Source organism: Pseudorasbora parva, chromosome 7, assembly GCF_024679245.1.
Source record: "Pseudorasbora parva isolate DD20220531a chromosome 7, ASM2467924v1, whole genome shotgun sequence".
NCBI lineage: Eukaryota > Metazoa > Chordata > Actinopteri > Cypriniformes > Gobionidae > Pseudorasbora > Pseudorasbora parva.
This window is the reverse complement of record NC_090178.1, coordinates 23,789,824-23,812,432: the sequence shown is the minus strand read 5'-3', so window position 1 is coordinate 23,812,432 and position 22,609 is coordinate 23,789,824. Positions and strand designations below refer to the sequence as shown.

The 22,609-nt window shown below is 38.6% G+C and overlaps 1 protein-coding gene across 1 annotated transcript; it reads left to right on the top strand.

The window, feature by feature from the left end:
• Positions 1-4,339: 4,339 nt before the first annotated feature.
• On the top strand, positions 4,340-22,236 carry ywhabl (tyrosine 3-monooxygenase/tryptophan 5-monooxygenase activation protein, beta polypeptide like). Its single transcript, XM_067448719.1, has 6 exons — positions 4,340-4,496; positions 7,101-7,406; positions 17,481-17,604; positions 19,274-19,437; positions 19,568-19,663; positions 21,989-22,236. Exons 2-6 carry the CDS (start codon positions 7,113-7,115, stop codon positions 22,046-22,048), a joined length of 738 nt encoding a protein of 245 aa, XP_067304820.1. The 5' UTR covers positions 4,340-4,496; positions 7,101-7,112; the 3' UTR covers positions 22,049-22,236.
• The last annotated feature ends 373 nt before the right edge of the window (positions 22,237-22,609 follow it).

The following is a 22,609-nucleotide window of genomic DNA, read 5'->3' as shown; positions in this document are numbered from 1 at the left end:
ATTTAAATATAATTTTGTATTAATAATATACAATAGGCCTACCAATGCTATAGTGAAATTTGCACTTTATAGCCTACATCATGACTTCAAAAACATGTTTTGAAGTTCTGAAAATGTTTTAACATATTGTGTTATCCTTGACAAATGAGGGTATTTAACCACTTTTTGTCTAATAAATCAAATCAAAGCTTTGCCATGCACAGTGATAAATTACATTTTATATATTCAAATAGAAAACAGTTGGCTATTTAATAGTTTGCAATATTTAGTGTATTTTTGATGAAATACATGCCTCATTTTGGACAATAATAAACCTTTTTTATATATATTATTAGTGATACACATTATGTCGTTTGTGTTTATTGACACAAAGATCCAGTCAGGGCCAGTGAATGATGTTCTTTATCATCAAAGGGCTTCGGTGAAGAAGATACTAAATCGTGCAGCTAATCTCTGATTCCAATTGTAGTAGTATGTATTGGTCAGCAGTCGGCACTATTATGCTGGCCCATTATTTGCAAAGCCTATTAATCCGCTTAAAATAGCTTAAATATTGTGTATTTGAGTATTTTAAGTTATTTTTGCTATAATTGATAGCACCCTTTTATAACTATACCTCAACAAGTTTACAGCAATATTCATGAGATGTCAGGTTGTGACAGAACCCTTTAAAGAAGATTCTGTCTGTTTTCAAAATAGCATGAAAGCAGTTATTTCCATGTGTGGCTCCTTAGGAATCTACAAAGTCAATCTGACCATTAACAGTGCATAAACAATGCTTTATATAATATAAAGCCTATATAATAAGTATACACCGATCAGGCATTATGACCACTGAAGAGAATAACACTGATTATCTCTTCATTAGGTGGCATATATTAGGCAGCGAGTGAACATTTTGTCCTCAAAAATGGGCAAGCATAAGAATTTGAGCAAGTTTAACAAGGGCTAGATTGTAATGGCTAGATGACTAGTTCAGAGCATCTCCAAAACTGCTGTTCTTGTGTGGTGTTCTTATCTTTTAAAAGGGGTCCAAGGATGGAACAGGGGTGAACCAGCACAGGGTTATGGGCGGCCAAGGCTCATTGATGCATGTGGGGAGCGAAGGCTGGCCCGTGTGGTTTGATTAAACGGACAAGCCACAAATAAATGGAAGACGGCTGGGTGCATTCATGTCGCTTACCAAGGGAACACATGGCCCCAGGATGCAGTATGGGAAGAAGGCAACCCGGCAGAGGCAGTGTGATGCTTTGGGCAATGTTCTAATGGGAAGGTCCCGCCATCCATTTTTAAATTACTTTGACATGTACCACCTACCTAAGCAGTGTTGCTGATCATGTACATCCTTTCAAGGAAACTGTATTCCCCGGTGGATGTAGCCTCAATTCGTTTAAAGGAACTGTATGTAATAAATGTATTTCAATGAATCGTAAAAAGGCCTTGATGTAGACATTAAAAAATCATGTTAATTTCAAATACTTATATCACTGACAACAGTCCGGCCAGGATATTGTCATTTAAAAGTTGTTGTTGCAGCCCACAACTAATGTTGATGTTGACATGTTGTGTTTTGGCCCGAAGCGCCACCCTCCACCAATCTACCAATCACAAAATCAGTAGTGTTTCATCATCCGGGTTGCCAGATCTGCTCTAGTTACCACAGCTGTAACTACAAACGTTCTTGCTGTACCTACAGCCTATCTGCCTCGGGTCAGGGGGAGGGGGAGAGGGAGAGGGGATACACCATTGCAGTGTTGTAGACTCCTTTTTGCCTGAGGGTGCCAGATAGACAAATAAATGCATCCGCTATTTTTAATTTTCAATAGTATGCATAAGTAAAAGTGTATAGTCTAGGTAAAATTGCAGACAATCAACTAGTCCTGCAGTGTAACAAATGAAAAATTGCAAATATTTAATGTTATTCATGTAGCAGAATAATACTTTACATATATATTTGAAATCAGTTTTAGATTAAATATAGCATGTCACAATTAACATGAGGCTATAAAAACATGCATAATTCTTAATGAAATGGAAAAAATAATAATGAAATGAAAAAAATTATACATTTTTTCATGTTCATGTCAACTACCCAAAGCATTTACGTTGGAAAGTAACTGTTTCTGTTGCAGTCAGAGACAATAATAACACAATTCTTTATTGTTGTATGTTTTAATTAAAAACAAATATCATCATAACTGGTTTGAAAAAATTATTTGGTTGATTTACCTTTCACCTGGAAACACTCAAATGGCTGACTGACTCTTTACCGCAGCAAAAGTGAAGATAAGATCTTGTTAGTTACTAAACTAACATGCAAAGCAGCAAACTTTAACATTTTGTTCTGTGGTGTCAGGTGTATTTGTATTCTTGTCATCAAAATGCAATATCTAGAGATTTTGGTTGCCCCTTTTTGTTTTTTCCTCTTGGTTTGTTATCTGGTGTGGTCATACTTACAGCAACTTACATTCATCTTTAAAATCACAAGTTTTATGTTTTATATCTATAGATTGTTATAAGAATGGTCATCAGTTTACTTAAATACATACATTTTTGTTCTGTGTTGTCAAGTACATGCCCTTGTATTCCTTTCATCAAGATATCATAGCATAAGCATAGGGTGAAATACTTTTAAGTGACTGACAATGGCAAGTTGCAGGAAGATGAGCCTATTCTTCTTGGAAAAGACATACCTTCTTTGCAAAGACTTTGATTGGCATTTTGTCTGATTTACTAACATTGTTTCTTTGCATAGTTGTCTCGTTTTAGTGCAGTGACATAACCACACAGGAGTGTACGAACATTGTATCAAACAAAGCCACAGCTTACCTAATTGAATGTCAGTCAGGTTATTATAAACTGTCATGGTCTGAGTGCTTTATGGGGTGTGGCTTTAAGTACACTGAAAAACCTGCCCTACTCGTCACACAACAAACTCTGTAATCACTGCTCACACTTGAGTGAAACTGCTGTTGCATTTGGTAGCTGCACACACACACACACACACACACACACACACACACACACACACACACACACACACACACACAGGTTGCACGAGTGCTTCGGTCTCACCGTGGATTTAACTTGCACCAATAATACAGAGTTCTGCCCTGAAATAGGTTACTGAATGCATATCTGATGGGAGGACATGTGACAATGTAGAAAATAGACTCATTCCCAATGGAAACAAACTAGAGTAGTGCAAAAATAGCTCCTCTTCTACCAAGCAAGCTGTGTATGCGCTGTGTTCTAATTTTGCTCATGATAGGCTCTACACAGTCCCGATTTCATGTATTTAACAAAACCCCAATTAATGGCACAGCATGAAATTTTAACATTTGTTTAAAACAGAAGTTGCAATAGACTTTTTCCCCCACAATTGTGACACTGCTAGTGAAATAGCATATAGCGAATAATATTAAAATAGTTATGTGAGTCCTCTCATTACACATGGCAGATGCAAAGCAATGTTCATATTTGTCATTTAGGCAAGACACTACAGGCAAAAACAACGGGTTTTTTTTTTCATTTGGAGAAACAATTTGAGACGTGTTTTTTTTTCCAGACTAGTGAAAAGAAAACATCCAAAATACACTTTTACGTTTATCTTTCAGCACTTTATCTATTTGCATCAGATTTCAGTTACAGTAGGCCTACATATCTTTAAAGGTTGTTTCTGCCAAAAAAAAAATGTTTTTTTTGTGTCAGAAATCTCAACTTAGGTGGAACTTACACCAAACACATCAATATAAACTTAAGGTTTTTACAGAGGGGTTTGCACATATATAATTTACCAGACAGTATTCTCTGATATATAGAGATAAAAAAAATCTAAAAATCTAAAATCCCCTCTGTAAAAACCTTTTACACTGATATGCAGAAAACCCACACACAAACCTGACTGTATGCAGTTCAAATTCTTGTTCTAGATGCATGCAAATTAATGCATATTTAAAATGTTTGCAATTAATAATGTAATTATGCAACATTCAACATCAAATTATTCAAAAACATTGCAGTTTTTTTCCAATCTTGTTTACCTTGGCTGTCTATCCAACCATCTTATTCAAGTTCACACTTGTAAACAGGGGTCAAAATGACATTTCACGAAACTACGCGGCTAAAATGATATATTTTACGTTCTTTTCCGAGTTTCACGTCACATGATGACGGAATATAACCTACACTGACAGACCTTGGTGGTATAATTTAAAGAAAGAGAAAGGCTGAGGACATGGAACGATGGAAGGAAAAATGGAGGGAAAATGGTGCACCACTGAATCACGAACTGGCTCTCGTGCAATCACAGACAATTTGAAGTCAGCCGTCGCCTTGGTTACCTTTGACGTCACATGGCCCAGCCTTGTCTCGGCTCCTGGGGCTGGTCTGATTGGAGGGAAACCCCGTGGATTAGCCCGACAGCCCGTGAGAATCAGCTGTGAGCCGCGGTTAGCTTAGCTCCGACAGGACCATCGTTATTCCCCGACACTCAGGTAAGAGACTATGATAGATAGGGATAATTTCCAGACGTGTTGGTTCTGTTTTTATCGTTTTATTATTAGCGATGAGAAATTACATTGAAATGGCGATGGACGATGCAAGGCACGGGACTGAGTAGCTGGTGATGCTAACGTGCTGAAAATGAACAATAAGCCTTTGCTTAGCAGATCTAGGCCGCCCCTTTTTGTCTCTTCCTCTTGGTGTGTTATCTGGTGTGGTCGAGCTTACAGTTAAAACTCATCCCTAAAAGACGCGTTTTATGTTTTATATCTTAGTATGATCATCAGTAACAGTTTTCAACGTGCGTCCTTGTGTAAAATAGTGGTTCAGTGCGTCTTGGGTGCTGAAACAAGCCGAAGCCTTCCACATATATTAATTTTCAATTCTGCCACTATTCATTTAGGCAACTGTGCTTGGTCCTGACATGTTTACACATTTAATGGCACTCAATAAGTATACTTCTTTAGCTTCGACAATTTCGGGTTATTTGGCTGATATTATCAGGCGAGCTTTCAACATGCATCTGGTAACCGATAGACCCGCCTGACAAACAGCGCCGTCCATTTGCTTTATCAGCCATAACCTCCACGTAGAGATTGTATAAATCATTAAAACACATGGGCTTTTCTTGACATTACAAATAGCAGCGGGTTTCTTTGCTGTGAGGTCAGTCGGCCATGGAAATGGGCAGGGCAGAGCAGACCTGCCTTCATATGGCTTAGCCTACAAGCTAACTTGGTTTTTTCACGAAAGCAGCGATAAATGGTGTTACCATGATATTTTAGCTTGATACATGTGACGCACTGTGCACTTTAAGGGGCATATATGTTACTTGTGAGCATTTCACAATGGAAATATGCTTAATAAGCAAGTCGCGAACCTCTAGTATGGTGTTGCTGGTTAAGCTTTGTATAGTCAGCAAGTCACCGAAATCGACAGCGACGTATATTGTGGTCCTTCTCAAAATCGAAAGGGATAGTTCACCCAAAACTGTTATAATTCACTTAACATTGTTTAAAACATTGTTTCGTGTGGAACATTAAAGGAGATGTTAATCGGAATGTGACGGGCTGACAGCTTCAGTCACCATTGACGAACATTGTATTTTTTCCTCCATACAATGGAAACGAATGGTGACTGAGGCTGTCTTTCTGCCAAGCATCTTTCAGTGTTTCACGGAACAATGGAAATCGTACGGGTTTGGAATGGTATGAGGCGTAGTAAATGATGACAGAATGTTCTTTTGGGGGGTGAACTATCAGTTTAAGACATAATATGTAAAGCGTGTGAATGGGTAACTATGGGAACTGGGCGTGGTTGTCAGTACATCCGCATATTTCTTCGCACTGTAATGCGACCCTGGAGGCCAAATACTTATGGCTGTGTGTGTGTGTTTTTTAAAGCCGTGTACAAGAATGCCATCTAGATTTTTTTTATTGTATCTTTGGATATTTGTAAAATGCTTTGTGGTTTGTCTAAAACCGCAAAGACAAAATACTACATACTTTAGACAAAATGCTTTGTCTAAAGTATTTTATCTATGTATGTAATGTATCTAAACAATATATTAGGTATGTTAAACAACATATCAAAGGCACAATATTTAAATATCCCAAAACTACTAGAACAATGTTATATATTTTGTTGACTTGTATACTTAAAAAAAAAAAACTTTTGTTGACTTTTTTATACTTTATACCCAAATGTTTCCAAGAATGTTTAAATCCAGAGAAATAAGGACTATTTTAACCAGGACATGGACCGTGCCTGTGCGTCACCTATCAATGAAACCCTTGATTTCGAGTTATTTTTTTGTAGAAACACAGGTGAGCAACTGATACATTCACCAACAGAAAACTATTCATTGTTATATAGCTCAACAACACAGTCTTATTAAATCTATTTTTTTCTATTTTACCATGCCTAATATTGATCTAGCTTACTGTAATGTGTAACAAATGTCTCCTTGTAGCCACCGAGCAAACACAGAGTGGAGCACTATAGCATAACTTTCAACACACTCAATGTATTTAATATGATAAAACAGCACTGCGCTATCTCACATACTCAGAAGCGGAAGCGCTCGTCTGCAGCAGCATAAAAGCTCAGAGGTGTCATCAAACTATGCCTTTTTTTTAATAAGCGACCTCTAGCGGCGAAAAATTACATATTGTGTCTTTAATAAACTGATTAAATGTATGCATGTACACTCAGTAGTAGCATCAGCAGCCTTTGGGTAATCCTCTATTGCCTGTGCCAAACTAATTAATTCACTGCTGTTGATTTTTTATTTTTCAGCAAAGGTGATTGTCCAGATTTAGTTTCTATTCTCACTCATTAGTGAGTTTTGTGAGCTATCAGTGAGCTATCTAATCAATAGTTGGTCAGATGACATAATTTAAACATCCAAAGGAAGACTAATAAAGCAAACCGATGAAATAATACAGTGCATGGATAACTAGTTAAAAGCAACATTAGCCGCATCTCACTTGATTTTGCATAACGCTAAACCTTTGGGGTGATGTTGTAATTAACCAGTTAAACCTAAAATAATTCAAATTGAGTGCCTGATCTAACACTGAACTATTTCTCTTCAGCACTGAGCAGCCATGGACAAGAGCGAGCTAGTGCAAAAAGCCAAGCTGGCCGAGCAGGCTGAGCGCTACGATGACATGGCAGCCGCTATGAAGGCTGTCACTGAGGGTGACATTGAACTGTCCAACGAGGAACGCAACCTGCTATCGGTGGCTTACAAGAATGTGGTGGGTGCCCGCCGCTCCTCCTGGAGAGTGGTCTCCAGCATCGAGCAGAAGACGGAGGGCAGCGATAAGAAGCAGCAAATGGTCAAGGAATATCGGGAAAAGATCGAGAAGGAGTTGAAGGAGATCTGCAATGATGTACTGGTAAGAATCTTACAATTGAGATAATCCCAATCTTTTGGAAGTGCATTCCAAGTATGGCATTTGTCCTCTGCATTTAACCCATCCAAATTAGTGCACTCACATTTGGAGCAGTGAGTAGTGAACACACACACACACACACACACACACACCCGAGCAGAGGACAGCCAGTCACTGCGGTGCCTGAGGGGCCATTGGAGGTTAGGTGCCTTGTTTAAGGGCACCTCAGTCGTTTCTTGCCAGTATTGAGAATCAAACTTGCGACCTTTGGGTTACAAGTCCATCTCTCAAATCATTAGGCCCTTTTAGCCTTTTGGTATGCATCACATCTCTTACATTCTGACCACGGGATGCACAGATTGCAAACAATACATGCCTTTTCTCTAGTCCTTGTTTCTTTATTTGGTGGGTAACACAGGTTGTTAATCCTGCTTGTGTTAATTACTCATCATGAGCAAGGCCCTCTTTCAGCCAAGCCTATTAGTCCAGGCCTGATCTCATTTGTTCCAGCGCATGCACAGGTGTCCTTTCCCTAGGACAGTTATTGTAGCCCTCCTTGGATGATGACAGATTTAAGGGGTCAGGGTCTATTTAACCTCAGTTGCAGTCAGGCTGACGAAATGGCAGTTTAATATAGATTTGAGTTCAGAATTAACATTTTATGGACTCTTTGTAATGAGGTTTGTGTGTCATTGTAACCACATGGATATACATTGTGCAGAATGTATATTTTTGTTATATTTAACATTTCATTCTTTCACTGTAAAAAATAAAAACGGAAAATGTACTGGTAATTTTCTGCCAGTAAATTATCCAGTAATTTTATGGACATTTCCGTTAACCGTTAAAACACAAACTAATTAATAAATGTGTAATTCAAAATACAGGTAAAACACCTGTAAAAAAAAAAGTTTTTTGTAAAAATTCGTCATATTTATACAGTACATTGTGGCCTATTTTAACGGACATTTTTTACAGTGAACATTGTGTCATTTAAGACAAATAAGAGGTCAAACAAGCTGGAGGATTTTCCCTGATACATGCTTTGGCTGGTCTAATGCCTGTAAATCAGTATATTTTAAATTGTAGGTTGTACACAGATACAATAATAATGGCAGCCATTATGCAAATCACGAATATGACACAGATAGTAAACTCACAAAAAAAGGTGTAATATTTGAATTTAGGGTAAAATGGTTCATTGTGAATCCTTGTTGACAGTCCGTTTTATTTCCGTATGTGTTTCAGAATGAAACTATGTTCAATGTGTAAAAAAAAAGATTAATAATAATAATGAAAAAAATAAAGTGGGTTAACATTATTAAGTAGTCCACATATCCTAAGTGAAGTCAGCAGAATAGGAAAGCTGTTTCTGAGGTATTAACTAGTTTTGAATCGAATTTTGAATTATTAATTTTTTGTTGATGAATTTACTGTCAAAGCCAGCTTAGTAAAACTAAAAGATTAGTAATAAAATTGGCAGTAGCACCAAAAGACTGGTGAACTACACCAGTGACAAAGCAGTTTTTTTTTTTTTGTTTTTTTTGTTGTTGCTGCTAGTACATTAAAGAAGACAGGATTTTAAAGTCCACTTCAGTTCAGTAAGCCATACAGTCCCCTGAGTAACTTAATCATTCTGAGTATTCGGCCGAAGCTAGAGAGGCAGCCAGTTAGCTTTTAGCAACTGCTTGGGTCGGAGAGACGAGGCTATGTAATGAGGTGTGGGAAGTGAAGAGTCCTCTAGAGAACATGAGGACGGCTGAACTCTACAATGTGGCTGCGGACCAAACATGGGCACAGTAGACTGCTTGACTATGGGACAGCTGCTTCTAGATGTAGGGACTTTAGTTTGGACAATATTTGTTTTCTTATCTTTTAGGGCTGTGCAGCAAATCGCAATATAATCGCACGCGATTTAGCAGAGGCTGCGATTATTGCATGTGCAGCTTCTCAGTGCAGCACGACTGTGATCAGTAATAAACGTTGCTCCGCAAGCCAGAGGGTGCTCTCGCACAGGGAACTCCAAGTATATGCTGCAGAAGTACGATAGCACACATCATTCACGGAAATCAAGGGGGTAATCTAGCACTCAGAAAGCATACCTCCCATTGGGGCGGCCATTGCTAACCAAGCCATTACCTGCTGTTAGCATCCCATTGAATCCCGTTCATTTTTGCTTCACTTTGACAGTGAATAACTTTACATCTGAGGCGTTTAAAGACTCCATTTGTCCATTGTTTATTTTTAAAGAAACACAACAATGTATAAAAGGCTCCACTACCTTGTATCTTACACTATCACCCCATTGAAGCTGTTTTTGTTAAAACAGGCTAAAGATTGCGTCATAACCAACGCGACTCTGTTACACAGTAGATAATTTACCAAACGGACAGGAGGAGATGCTCGCAGGGAATCTTTTACTGTCTATGAGGCAGTCGAGGGTCTTGGAGGCACAAAGGGCCCTATTTTAACGATCTGAAATGCAAGTGTCAAAGCGGGAAGCGCACGTAACTTTGTGGGCGGGTCTCGGCGCTGTTGCTATTTTCCCGGCGGGATAAATGGCTCTTGCGCCCGGTGCAAATTAGGGGTGTCCATGGTTAACCGATTGACCGATTAACCGTTAAAAATTGCGTAACCGAGTGAAACATTTTGCTCGGTTAAGTGGTGTCAATGACGTGCCTTGAATTTAGTTGTAATATATGTTTGCACCCCTATAGACCGCCAGAGCGCTCCCAGACATTTGTAGTATCCATAGGGTTAGGGTAGTATCCACAAGAAGTCGTCATGACCAGCTTTCTAAGCGGGCAAAGAAAGCGTGGGAGCACTTTAAAAATGAGAGTGACGGGGCGAAATGCAAGTATTGCAATGCAGTGCTTACCGCATTTTTCAGGCTATAAGTTGCTCCGGAGTATGAGTCGCATCAGTCAAAATATGCGTCATGAAGAGGAAAATAGCATACGTCGCACTGGACTAAAAGTCGCATTAGGGCAGAAGCAGAGCGCGAGCCGCGCGCGCTGTGCATAATGGATCAGAAGAAAGAAAGTTTGAAGTGAGAAACTTGTGAATGACTAGAGAAAAGCAGACGTTACTTCAACTGTAATGAAGAAAACAAAAAAGCTGATCGCGGACTGAAAGCAAGATGGCCAGAGCTGAAGGGACGAGTCCACAGATGCTTGAACTCTCTGCCGGGAGAGGCATTTCAGCCGCGCGAGTCAAACGCTGAGTCTGTGTGAATCATTCTCGGCTGCATATTTTACTAACGTTACATGCTCTAATCGTGCAGGCGCCCTCGCGGCCACTCACATTGCTCGTGAACTGGAGCGCATCTCATCCTAATTTAACGAAACTCAGCGTACGCCTCGCAGACATGAAATAGATCTTAAGAAACTTGAAATGTCTTTTAACAATTTAAAACGAAAATAAATAGGCTACTCTCTGATTGTGTAATCCATGATGTGCATTTCTCTCTATAGGCGCGTTCACTACGGAGATGGTGGTCGTCAAATTAATAAGCTAAAAATAACCCTGACGCACACTATGGTTAACCGAGTATTAACCGCTAAGGGCCTCGGTTAACGGTTAATGAAAAACTTGAAAACGTGCAGCCCTAGTGCAAATCTAAAATGGGTTGGTCTGAAGTAGCTTCATAATTCATAGGTGTGGTTTGGGCGTAACGTGAATAAACCAATCAGAGCGTCATCCAACATTCCCTTTAAAAGCAGGTGCGCAAGTTCCATTATGGATCGCTATTATTATGGCGTATTTACCAGGCGCACACCAGGAGCGGTTCACAGCCGAGGAGACTGATGTTCTTGTAAGAGCAGTGAAAGACAGAGAAGTTGTGTTGTATGGGGATGGGAGAAACCCACCCAAAATAGCGTCGGTTAAACAGGCGTGGGAGGAAATAGCCACAATTGTTTCATCAGCTGGCATCCCAAGGATGTCGCACCAGTGCCGCAAGCGCTACAAAGACTTCAGAAGACGGGGAAAGTCCAAGCTTGCCAGCATCAATCGGGCACGCCGTGTAACGGGAGGTGGATCTGCCTCTACTCAGGACCTGACGCCAGCACACCACAATGATTTCTGTCATCTCATGTGTTAATATTTTTTTAGTGTAACAATTAATGATTTGCAAAAATAACTGTTGCATCTGTGTAGATTACATGAGCAAAGTGTATGCGCGTTGTGCACGCTATACATTATGGTCAAGTATGCGCCCTTAAAATAGCATAATGAACAACGCGCAATGCACCACTGACTTTAGACTAGGTTTTTTCTGGTCAGTGGCCGAATTGTTTAATGGAACAGTAAAATAGCACCAAGGATTGTTTGCGCCGGAACACGCCTCCTTTTTTGCGCTGAACCGCCCAGGGAGCGCAAGTTCATTCACTAGTTTAGTAATGTGCTTCTGTGGAGGGAAAAGCGCGTTTTTCGCGGGTGCAAAATAGGAATGACACATGCGTCGGTGTACAAAGTCAATTGCGCTGGGTGCAAGATAGGGCCCAAAGTCTGATAAAGTCAAGGGAGAAGCATGGGGAGAAACTCATCGTGAGCCAAAAGCAACGGGGAAAAACATTTAAACAACGTGATTCAGATTTCACTTTCCACAACTACTAGAAGACGTACAACTGTAAGACAGGTTGCTCACGTCACATCTACGTCGTCAAGCTCAGTCTGAGGCTGCGCAGTTCGCTCAGCCATCAGGAAGTGAGTGCTTCTAATTTAGTTCACCTTTTCGCCGTTGAAGTCTATGGGGTCGCTGTGTCCATTTCTTTTACTGTCTTATGACAGAAATCCATGTGGAAATCGCTATAGCTATGAACATCATACTATCGGTGAGCTAAATAAGGAGATTAAAACGCTTTAATTAAACATGACTAAATGCTTCTCATGTTTGGAAAGATGTTTGACGCATGTTGCTTTTTCAAATGCACGTTATAAGCAACTTAAACTTGCAGTGCTTTCATACGGAACAGCTGATCACAGAGCTGTAAAAGATAATCGCAGCCTTTGCGATTTGATAAGCCAAATCGCGATAAGCATGTTTTCATGTCAAATGCGATTTATCGTGCAGCCCTATTTTCTTTCTTCATCATCAGGTTCAGCTAAAATAAAAAGAGGAAAATGGTTTTGGCCAGGCTGCCTGATGTGTTTGAAGGGGGGAATGAATTGACTGTGTGTGCACATAGCATGAATGTGGCTGACGACCACAGGACTGTGTGTTACCATGCAGGTTGAGTCACCTCTAATCCCATAGCAGCTGAGCTCTTGTTTTTTGGGCCACTGACCTGTAGCTCTCGACTTTACTGCCAAATGGACTTTTTACCTTCTCCTCTTTTGCATTTAAGAGAATGAAACAAGACTATGATGTCATGTGAATTCCTACGTATTGTGTAACCAAGTGATGATACCGTGTCCTAACCAAGCATGATAGGACAAGATCTCAGTGCCAAATGTTATTTTTTATTTTTATCTGCACTGAAGGCAAAAATGCTTTGCAATGCGACAAAATCAAAGCCAATTAGAAAAGTACATTAATGTGTACCTCTTTGTTTCACACTCACAATGCACAACACATGCTTTTTTTACTTCCGTGAGTTTTCTCCAGATGACATAATTTTCATGTGGAATGAGTAATTTATTATATAATGTACTCTTTCAGTCCTTTGTTTCCATGTTTAATATAGTTTTTAATCCAATAGAAACAATGCCTGACAAAATGTAGTGTAATTTTGTCGCACAAATTTACACAAGTCAGCTTTAGGAAAACGCATCTCTGATTAGGACTCTGTTCTTTAGACCATCTTGAGCATTTCAGATAAGTTGCTTTTGCATGTGCAGATGTTATGAGTAGAGGTTGACGAGTTCATTGGTTTTGCTGATTTAATTGTCACCGATAACAGATTGCCAGAACAAACGTTTATCAGCAAAAATCCATACTAATAGATTTTCCTTGTTGTGGGCATTGTGGGAGTGGTTGCGGAGGGTCCGCTGTCATTATATAGGACAGGAGCGGCTTCTAGAGGTGAAATCACTGACGCCTCATGAAAGTTTGTTTTGATGATGGCCATCTTTAAGCATAACTGCTTAGATTTATTTGAAACGGTAAAACTTCACAATACAAGTCCAACGGTTACATTAACTAAGGCTTTAAAAAAATAAAAAATAAAATTCAGTTTGTTGTTTTGTTTTTTTATTCAGTCGATTATCTGTAAACTATCGGTAGGGATGCACCATTTCTTGGCCGAAACTAAAAATTCTGGATGCATTTGCAATCATCCAAAGTGATTTTTATAATTATTTATTCATTATTTTGTATAATTGTATAATAATAATCAAATTTAAGCAATAATTAAATAATGAAATGCAATCATTTAAAAGATTCTAATTTTTTTTTTTGTTAAAATACAAGCCAATAAAATAACCACACTTTTATTGAAAGTAACACTAAAATTGGATAGAAAATATTTGAATATAATATTTTTCATTCACTTCTATGCAACATATTTTTTTTTGGACCAATTATCTAAATAATGAATAGTTCTACAGAGCTGTTGTTCAGCCCGGATTCCACACCATGTTACTGCACAGTAGGGCTATTGCAAACGGAAACAAGTACGCTCACCTAAAGATTATTGAGAACACTTGTTCAATTTCTCATTAATGCAATTATCTAATCAACCAATCAAATTGCAGTTGCTTCAGTGCATTTAGGGGTGTGGTCCTGGTCAAGACAAACCCCTGAACTCCAAACTGAATGTCAGAATGGGAAGGAAAGGTGATTTAAGCAATTTTGAGCATGGCAAAATTGCATGGTTGTTGGTGCCAGATGGGCCGGTCTGAGTATTTCATAATCTGCTGAGTTACTGGGATTTTCACGCACAGCCATTTCTAGGGATTACAAAGAATGGTGTGAAAAGGGAAAAACATCCAGTATGCGGCAGTTCTGTGGGCGAAAATGCCCTGTTGATGCTAGAGGTCAGAGGAGAATGGGCCGACTGATTCAAGCTGATAGAAGAGCAACTTTGACTGAAATAACCACTCATTACAACTGAGGTATGCAGCAAAGCATTTGTGAAGCCACAACACGCACAAACTTTAAGGCAGATAAGCTACAACAGCAGAAGACCCCACCGGGTACCACTCATCTCCACTACAAATAGGAAAAAGAGGCAACAATTTGCACAAGCTCATCAAAATTGGACAGTTGAAGACTGGAAAAATTTTGCCTGGTCTGATGAGTCTCGATTTCTGTTGAAACATTAAGATGGTAGAGTCAGAATTTGGCGTAAACAGAATGAGAACATGGATCCATCATGCCTTGTGTGCAGGCTGGTGGTGGTGGTGTAATGGTGTGGGGGATGTTTTCTTGGAATACTATAGGCGCTTTATTGCCAATTGGGCATTGTTTAAATGCCACGGACTACCTGAGCATTGTTTCTGTCCATGTCCATCCCTTTATGACCACCATGTACCCATCATTTGATGGCTACTTCCAGCAGGATAATGCACCATGTCACAAAGCTCGAATCATTTCATAATGGTTTCTTGAACATGACAATTAGTTCACTGTACTAAAATGCCCCCCACAGTCACCAGATCTCAACCCAATAGAGCATCTTTGGGATGTGGTGGAACGGGAGCTTTGTGCCCAGGATGTGCATCCCACAAATCTCCATCAGCTGCAAGATGCTATCCTCTCAATATGGGCCAACATTTCTAAAGAATGCTTTCAGCACCTTGGTGAATCCATGCCATGTAAAATTAAGGCAGTTCTGAAGGTGAAAGGGGGTCAAACACAGTATTAGTATGGTGTTCCTAATAATCCTTTAGGTGAGTGTATATTACATATAAATTTCATGTCATCGCATTGAGCGGAATTTTCTTTTTTCTGATGAGCATAAGTGGTACATGAGTGAAGATTTGACATGGGCCATGATCAACTGACCGAAGCACGTGCATAGAGTGGAATACTGAGTGAAACATCACATCACAACGGCTAGAGCGAGAATAAAACCTGAGCACTGAACACTGCAGGGCTGCATTTAGTTTTGGCTCATATTTTCTGCCTTTTTTTCTCTTTCAGCCAAACACTTTTATCCGATAATTTTAGGTGGCCGAAATTTTGGTGCATCCATAGTACGGTAAAATCAACTTATACCAACCTGTAGTTATGAGGGCTAAATTGGTAATTATGCTTACTGCTCTTTAGCTAGAGCTGCACGATACCAAAATAAAAACAAAATCACAATATGGTTTAGTGTGATTACCAAACCACAAAGTCTTCTATATAATTAAATATATGCGCTGCCCATTTCATTTACTGTGTAATTTTTTATTTATTTATAATTAAATGTTTGAAAATTAATAAATACATAATATATTTTTATTGTAGTAGCAACATGTTTAATGATTATTATAGCCATATTTATCTATATTCAAAATTGACTAAATTGTACAGAAAATGTTTAGATTAGAAAATGTGCATATCCTTCATATTGTTCAGCCCCATCTATTGTTGCATTTTATGCAGTTAATTTTATTAGTACACAATTACCATCGCACACCTTTTGGTAATAGATAGGTGCGTGGTACGAAGGATAACCATATCCAAAAATCTCAACAAATAACGGGAAATCCCGCACACTATCAATACTTGCATCAATAACTTTTTATTAGCAATGTTTTGGTCTCATGACTTTCATCAGGCATGCAGTTTATTTAAGAAATTATTTGCTTGTCTCTGACGTAGTTTAGGTGCAGTCACATTTACCATTGTTCCAACTCCAGTAAGTTCAATAGGAATCCATGAAATTGGGAATTGCGACACTGAAATATTTTCACTTGCAGGTTTTGCATGTTACATGTTCAAGTTTGTCACATGGATTCAGAAAGCTGCTTGTTTTCAAAGTGACTTCTGTGTGAGCTGTGTTTTATATATCACAGTGCTTTTTGCCCCCAAAAGTTTGGCAATGTGAGCACACCTTCAAAAGATTTACATTTGTGTCATTTAATATGTAGGAAGAAGTGAGTGGCAGTTGGTAGATAAGTCGCTTTATTATCACTATCTAGTGTCTACACATCAAAATAAAAAGATGAAACTGCTCACCTCACACAAGCCATTGTGATCTTCCTTGAAAAAGATTATGGTTTGGTGGTTATTCAAACCCACAACTGGGTACATGTCAGGATAAAGAGCTAGATTATACAATGATGCTCTGATGCTATGCATTGCTTCCCACCATTGAAAGCTGAAAGTAGGTCATTAGTTCATCAGTGATGTGACTTAACAAGGTAAAATGATTAATTTGAGATTAAATGTCTACAAGGTTCTTTTAGTTATGGAGATCTGACCTTCTTTTGCACCCAAAAAGTCCTGTTGTTTGGACATTTGATGCAATCAAATAAGTTCCTTAACCATGTGGTTCTCTGGACATTATTTATAAGAATGACCTTGACAAAATCAATTGAATCTAATAAAACTACCTTAATCATTAAGGTGGTTTGTTAGGACATCATTGAAGATTTTATGGATCCTTGTATTGCAGTGATGACCCTGTGGTTCTGTTCAGGGTGGCAACAATCAGGCCAGTCGTGCTGCGAACAAGCTCGATGACCTAGTTCCACAAGCACTAGCTCACACGGCGTAGTCAATTTTCCCATTCTCCCCTTCCCCCCCGTTCCTGCAATAGAAAGTCTCAGAAGCATCTGTGAAACTGCAGTCCCGCCACAAGCCGCCGGGCCTCTGTCACACCTAAAGGCGATCCAAGGTTGTTGTTTTAAAAGGCCTAGAATGCTGAAATTCTAGAAAACACATTGTTGGGGCTAAGTGATAGTTTTCCGAAAATGGCACCCCGAGACTGGACACATTTTGAGTGGTTTCACCTGGGCCTCTTTTCGCAACAGCGTGTTGTCAAACGAGTTTTGCAGAACTCTATCTTATCTCTTCATCTCTCTTCACTACTGTTGACTTTTGTTCTACTCAGGACAACTTCCCCCTTTCCTTCAAACACTGATAACAGGATGTGAAACCGTTTGACAAAACCGCTAATATAGTTTTTCTCTTTTGTCTCGTAGGTTCTTCTGGACAAGTACCTCATCCCCAAGGCGACCCCAGCTGAAAGTAAAGTCTTCTATCTGAAAATGAAAGGCGATTACTATCGCTACTTAGCGGAGGTGGCTTTGGGAGAGGAGAAAAACTGTAAGCCATTCTGTTGAGTCCATCCTTAAATTTGCAGGGATAGTTCACCAACAAGTTTCTCCAAAAAAATCCTTAGCTTACCTACATGTTGTTTCAAAACTGTATGACTTTTTTCTGTGGAACACTAGAGAAGATATTTTGAGTCCAGTGGTTGTAGACTTCATTGGTAATATATTCTAGTGTGTTCTTAAATTGTCTTTTAAAATTCTGCAGTGAAAGTAGTCGATTTCAATTTACCAGGCTGGCTAGCATCCCTTGGAGCTCCTTATATTGTTAAATCCTGTTAACAATGTCAGATTATGTTAGTTAGATAATCATACAGGCATTTGACCAATATGCTGCATGGCTCTCAATGCTGCGGTAGTGACTAGTCTCCACCACATGCCAATGAGCATACGTGCTTCTGCTAAAAATGTAACGTTTCCGCAAACCGTTGACACGAAGCCAAGTTTGAGAGGAAGTAAGGGGGTGGAAATCTCTAAAGAGGATCTGTTTTTGGGGGAGTTAAGCAGTTGTTGGCCATTCATAAACTTTGTCTCCCACACTGAATAATTCAGTAGTAAATGCAACAAATTTGGTCTCGAAATGATATTGCTTACTGTATTTTTTGATCGCATAAATTTCTTGGTGAGCTAAAAAAAAAACTAAAAAAACGTACTGACCTCAAACTTTTGAATGGTAGCGTAGGTAAGTCTTACTGACCCCAATTGTTTCCCCCATAGTAGTACAGTAATTACCAGACATCGTGTAAACTTGCTTTGTTCACAGGCCAGTTCTATTTCAAGAAGATTCTATATAAACATTGAAATGGTTTGCTCCCCATTGTCAGTCTTGGTTGAGTCAGAAAGGAACAGGGCTGCAGTGAGCATAACAGGAAGACTCTTGTGGCTGCCTTCCTGTGCCAGGAGGTTGACAAACTCTCAGGGTGTAGGAATGAATTACGGGGATATGAGAGAGAAAATAAAATAAAAGGAGGGTCTTAAGGTCTACAGGGGAAATGGTTAGCAGTCTGATTTCCTTCCTTCATTGGAACAGGTGCAGACATGTGAATCCACCCACCTTACATGAATGAATGCGAGCCCATGTGTGTGTGGGTGGAGCTCCAGCGCTGCTTCACAGCTTGTCAGATTCCCGTTCCATTTTAGGAAGTAAATGGAATATAATGCCCTTTTTTGAATGTCTCACCATACAGATCCTTAGTATTCACCAATAAAAACAATATTTATAACACTTAGCAATAGTAATAGTTTTGAGTGAGATCAACTGGAAGTTCATACATAATTTAAACTGTGTCAAATATTATACCTAGTGCTGTTGTTAGAAACAGTGTGAAGATTTGGAAGTTTATTAGTTGTGTGTACACTTGAAAGTTGGTGCTTTAACACCCCCTAGTGGAAAAATGTAATTTCACTGGTTTAGGGCAGAAAGTGTTGTTCATGTTGAATAAAAATGCTATTTTTCTCCTTTTGCTTTATACATTTATCTATTATTTAAGCAATACCAAAAAAATCTAATGTTATTGATTTTAAGTTTTTATTGAAATGCTAACATTGCAGACTCAATATTAAGTTTATAAGCTGTTTGTTTTTAAGCTGAAATAAACCCTATTTTTTAATTTTCAAAATGCATGCAACTACATTTTATATACGTTTCCTCTTTGTATTTCCAGCTATCATTGCCAATTCACAGGAGGCCTACAGGGATGCCTTTGAAATCAGCAAGGCGGAGATGCAGCCCACACACCCCATCCGTCTGGGCCTTGCGCTCAATTTCTCCGTATTTTACTACGAGATTCTCAACTCGCCCGAGCAGGCCTGTAAGCTTGCCAAAACGGTAAGGTTAACACACACCCACACACACACAGGCTAATGAGCAAAATATTAGTGTTAACCACAATTATATAGTGAATACAAAATGTATTTGTATGTATCACTAATCTTGTTTTCGGTTATTTTTTCTCTAGGCTTTCGATGAGGCCATTGCAGAACTTGATTCACTGAATGAAGAATCATACAAAGACAGCACATTGATCATGCAGCTACTGCGGGACAACTTGACAGTGAGTTATATCTTAAGTAGCAAGTTAAATAAAAATGTATTATATTATATTGTATGTATGTAGATATGTGTGACAATGGATCACAAAGCCAGTCATAAGGGTATATATTTTTAAATTGAGATGTATACATCATCTGAAATCTAAATACCGGTAAGTAAGCTTTCCTTTGGTTTGTTAGGATTGAACAATATTTGGCCGGCATACAACTACTATGAAAATAGTTGCTGAAAAAAAACTATAAAAATCTGGAATCTAACATTTTATATTTTTCAAACAGTCTCAGTAGTGCTTACTGATTAGGCTACAGTAATTTTGACCGAAATTGCTTTGTCGCCTTTCTGGCTGTTGTTGTAAATAGTGATTTGTTTGCTGCATGTTTCTTAAAAAAAATCAATGACTTCTGTCTACTAGAACTATCGCTTTTATTCGCTATTGATTTAAAACAGTTTATTGAAAGCTGCTGTCCGTAACTTTTTTCTTATTTAACTAAGATTTACAAAAATTATATAATGAGAATGTACAACATAAATCCATTTTCCACCATGTTTTTGTCTTACCATGAATCATTATGGTACACTTGTAATAAGTATTTATATTGGGACTATTTCAGGCCAGACTGGTAGGTACCGCTGCGGAGGAGCACAGTCCCTGAGTGATCCGCCATAGACATAAACAGAGAGAAGTAGCTCCGGCTGCATTGTTCTTCCGCAAGATGCATGCAGTTCTGTTTATTAACCACTAGAGTGCAAAAAGTTATGGACTGCAGCTTTAAAGCAATTATTTTCCAAACAGATGGTATTCGAAATACAGGCCTGCCCCATATAAAAGCCTGCTTCAAATAAAAGCCGGTTCAGGTAAATAAAGGCCCCGGTCTTTATTTGAGGAATTACGGTACATGCATACATATTTATGGTAGGAAATTTCTAAATATTGGAACATGATCTCTGCTGAATATCCTAATGATTTTTGGCATAAAAGAAAAATCAATTGACCCATACAATGTATTGTTGTATATTGCTCATATACATTTATACAGCTCTGGAAAAAATTAAGAGACCACTGCAAAATTATCTGTTTTTCTGGTTTTACTATTTATAGGTATGTGTTTGGGTAAAATTTACATTTTTGTTATTCTATAAACTACTGACAACATTTTTCCCAAATTCCAAATAAAAATATTGTAATTTAGAGCATTTGTTTGCCGAAAGCAACAACTGGTCAAAATAACAAAAAAGATGCAGTTGTCAGACCTCGAATAATGAATAAAGAAAATAATTAGTTATATTCATTTTTAAACAACACAATAATAACTAATGTTTTAACTTTGGAAAAGTCCAGAATTCAATATTTAATGGAATAACCCTGATTTTGAGTCACAGCTTTAATGTTTCTTGGCATGCTCTCCACCAGTCTTTCACAGTGATGTTGGGTGACTTTATGCCACTCCTGGTGCAAAACTTCACACAGCTTGAATTTGTTTGATGGCTTGTGACCAGCCATCTCCCTCTTGATCACATTCCAGAGGTTTTCAATGGGGTTCATCGTCTGTCATGGCCTGGCCATGACAGGGTTATTTTTTAATTCCAATTACTTTTGAGTTACTACTAGCACTGTTTTTGCCATCCAGCTGGTCCTACTGCAAGAGGATAGTGATGACCACAGAAATGTTTTTTTTATTAAATAAGATTTCATTCAGGTTATCACCTAATCAGCACCTCATTCAGTAGAATGAGGTGTGTCTGTGTTGGAATTCAACAGACATTGGAATGGAATGGCTTCCATTCTCGCTGATTTAAGAAAAAATTGCTGTGGTCTCTTATTTTTATTTACAATTTGCAACATATGTGAAGTGAGCAGAATACATTAAAATGAAGAGCATGGATTTGACAGGTGTATATATATATATATATATTCATGATACTAAACGTACCTCCCCCCCCCAACATTTTTTACAAAAATGTGTTTTTGCTTATCTGCCACAATAATGTTGTACATGTATATGAATTATGTTCATTAGTATATATTACTATATAGGATATATAGTATATAATATATTGTTAAATATTTTAAAACATTTAACAACATAAATTTAGCTTAAGACAATAAATAAATATAAAAAATAATAAATATAAATAATTATAAATGACTAGGTGCACATTTACATGTTTGCAGTAAATATTAATTTATCGCAGTTGCAGTCAAATTTATATAATTTGTATCATTTTATCTCTCTTTTTTTTTAGATCTCTTAATAGAAGCAGGTGTTCACGTCTAAATAATCTCGTTTCCTTCTAGTGTCTAACTAGTGTCCTTTCTATTTTTCAGCTGTGGACTTCAGATAACCAGGGCGACGGCGAAGACACCGAGGAGGGCCGAGAAAACTGAGTGTCTCTCTCTGTCCGTCCTTCCCCCGTTATTCACCTGCCATCGTTCCAGTTCACCATCAACACTGAGACCACCTCATCGTCGACTTCTGTCTCTTTTAGTTCTTTTATTCTCGCGCCTTCCTTGCTTTCTTCCTTCCATGTCATTGTGGGGTTTTTTTCTAAGGATTTGTGTAATGGGAGGTGGGTGGGCGGGGTTAAATAGGGGGCGGGTGGGCGTTGGGATTTGGTTGGGGCAGGGGGCTGGGAGGGGGATGAAGTTTGTCTGCTGTTAACCTTGTTTTCTCCGTGGGGAGCTCTAGGTTTTCGCATTAGCGTGGAAGAATGTGGGTGAGGGCAAATTCTCAGCTCATGCAAAGTTGCAAGTCAAACCCTTTTGTTATTTGTATACTGTATGTAAATCTCTGTCAAGGAGTTTGTGCATTCGTCATTATGTACACCGGCAAGTTAGCATCTGCATCATAATCAGCCCTTGTCTTCGAGTAGAGGTGGGGATAGCAGTGCTAGTCTTTAGCTAGGAAAGAAGCAATGGCAGAGTCACGTCAAATAGTGAGCTGCTCGC

Bases quoted from the DNA above. Each gene is read 5' to 3' on its own strand.
- ywhabl (XM_067448719.1), top strand. From the start codon at position 7,113: ATGGACAAGAGCGAGCTAGTGCAAAAAGCCAAGCTGGCCGAGCAGGCT. The intron at 19,438-19,567 runs GTAAGGTTAACA...TTTTTTCTCTAG, and splicing joins CCTGTAAGCTTGCCAAAACG to GCTTTCGATGAGGCCATTGC. The intron at 19,664-21,988 runs GTGAGTTATATC...TCTATTTTTCAG, and splicing joins TACTGCGGGACAACTTGACA to CTGTGGACTTCAGATAACCA.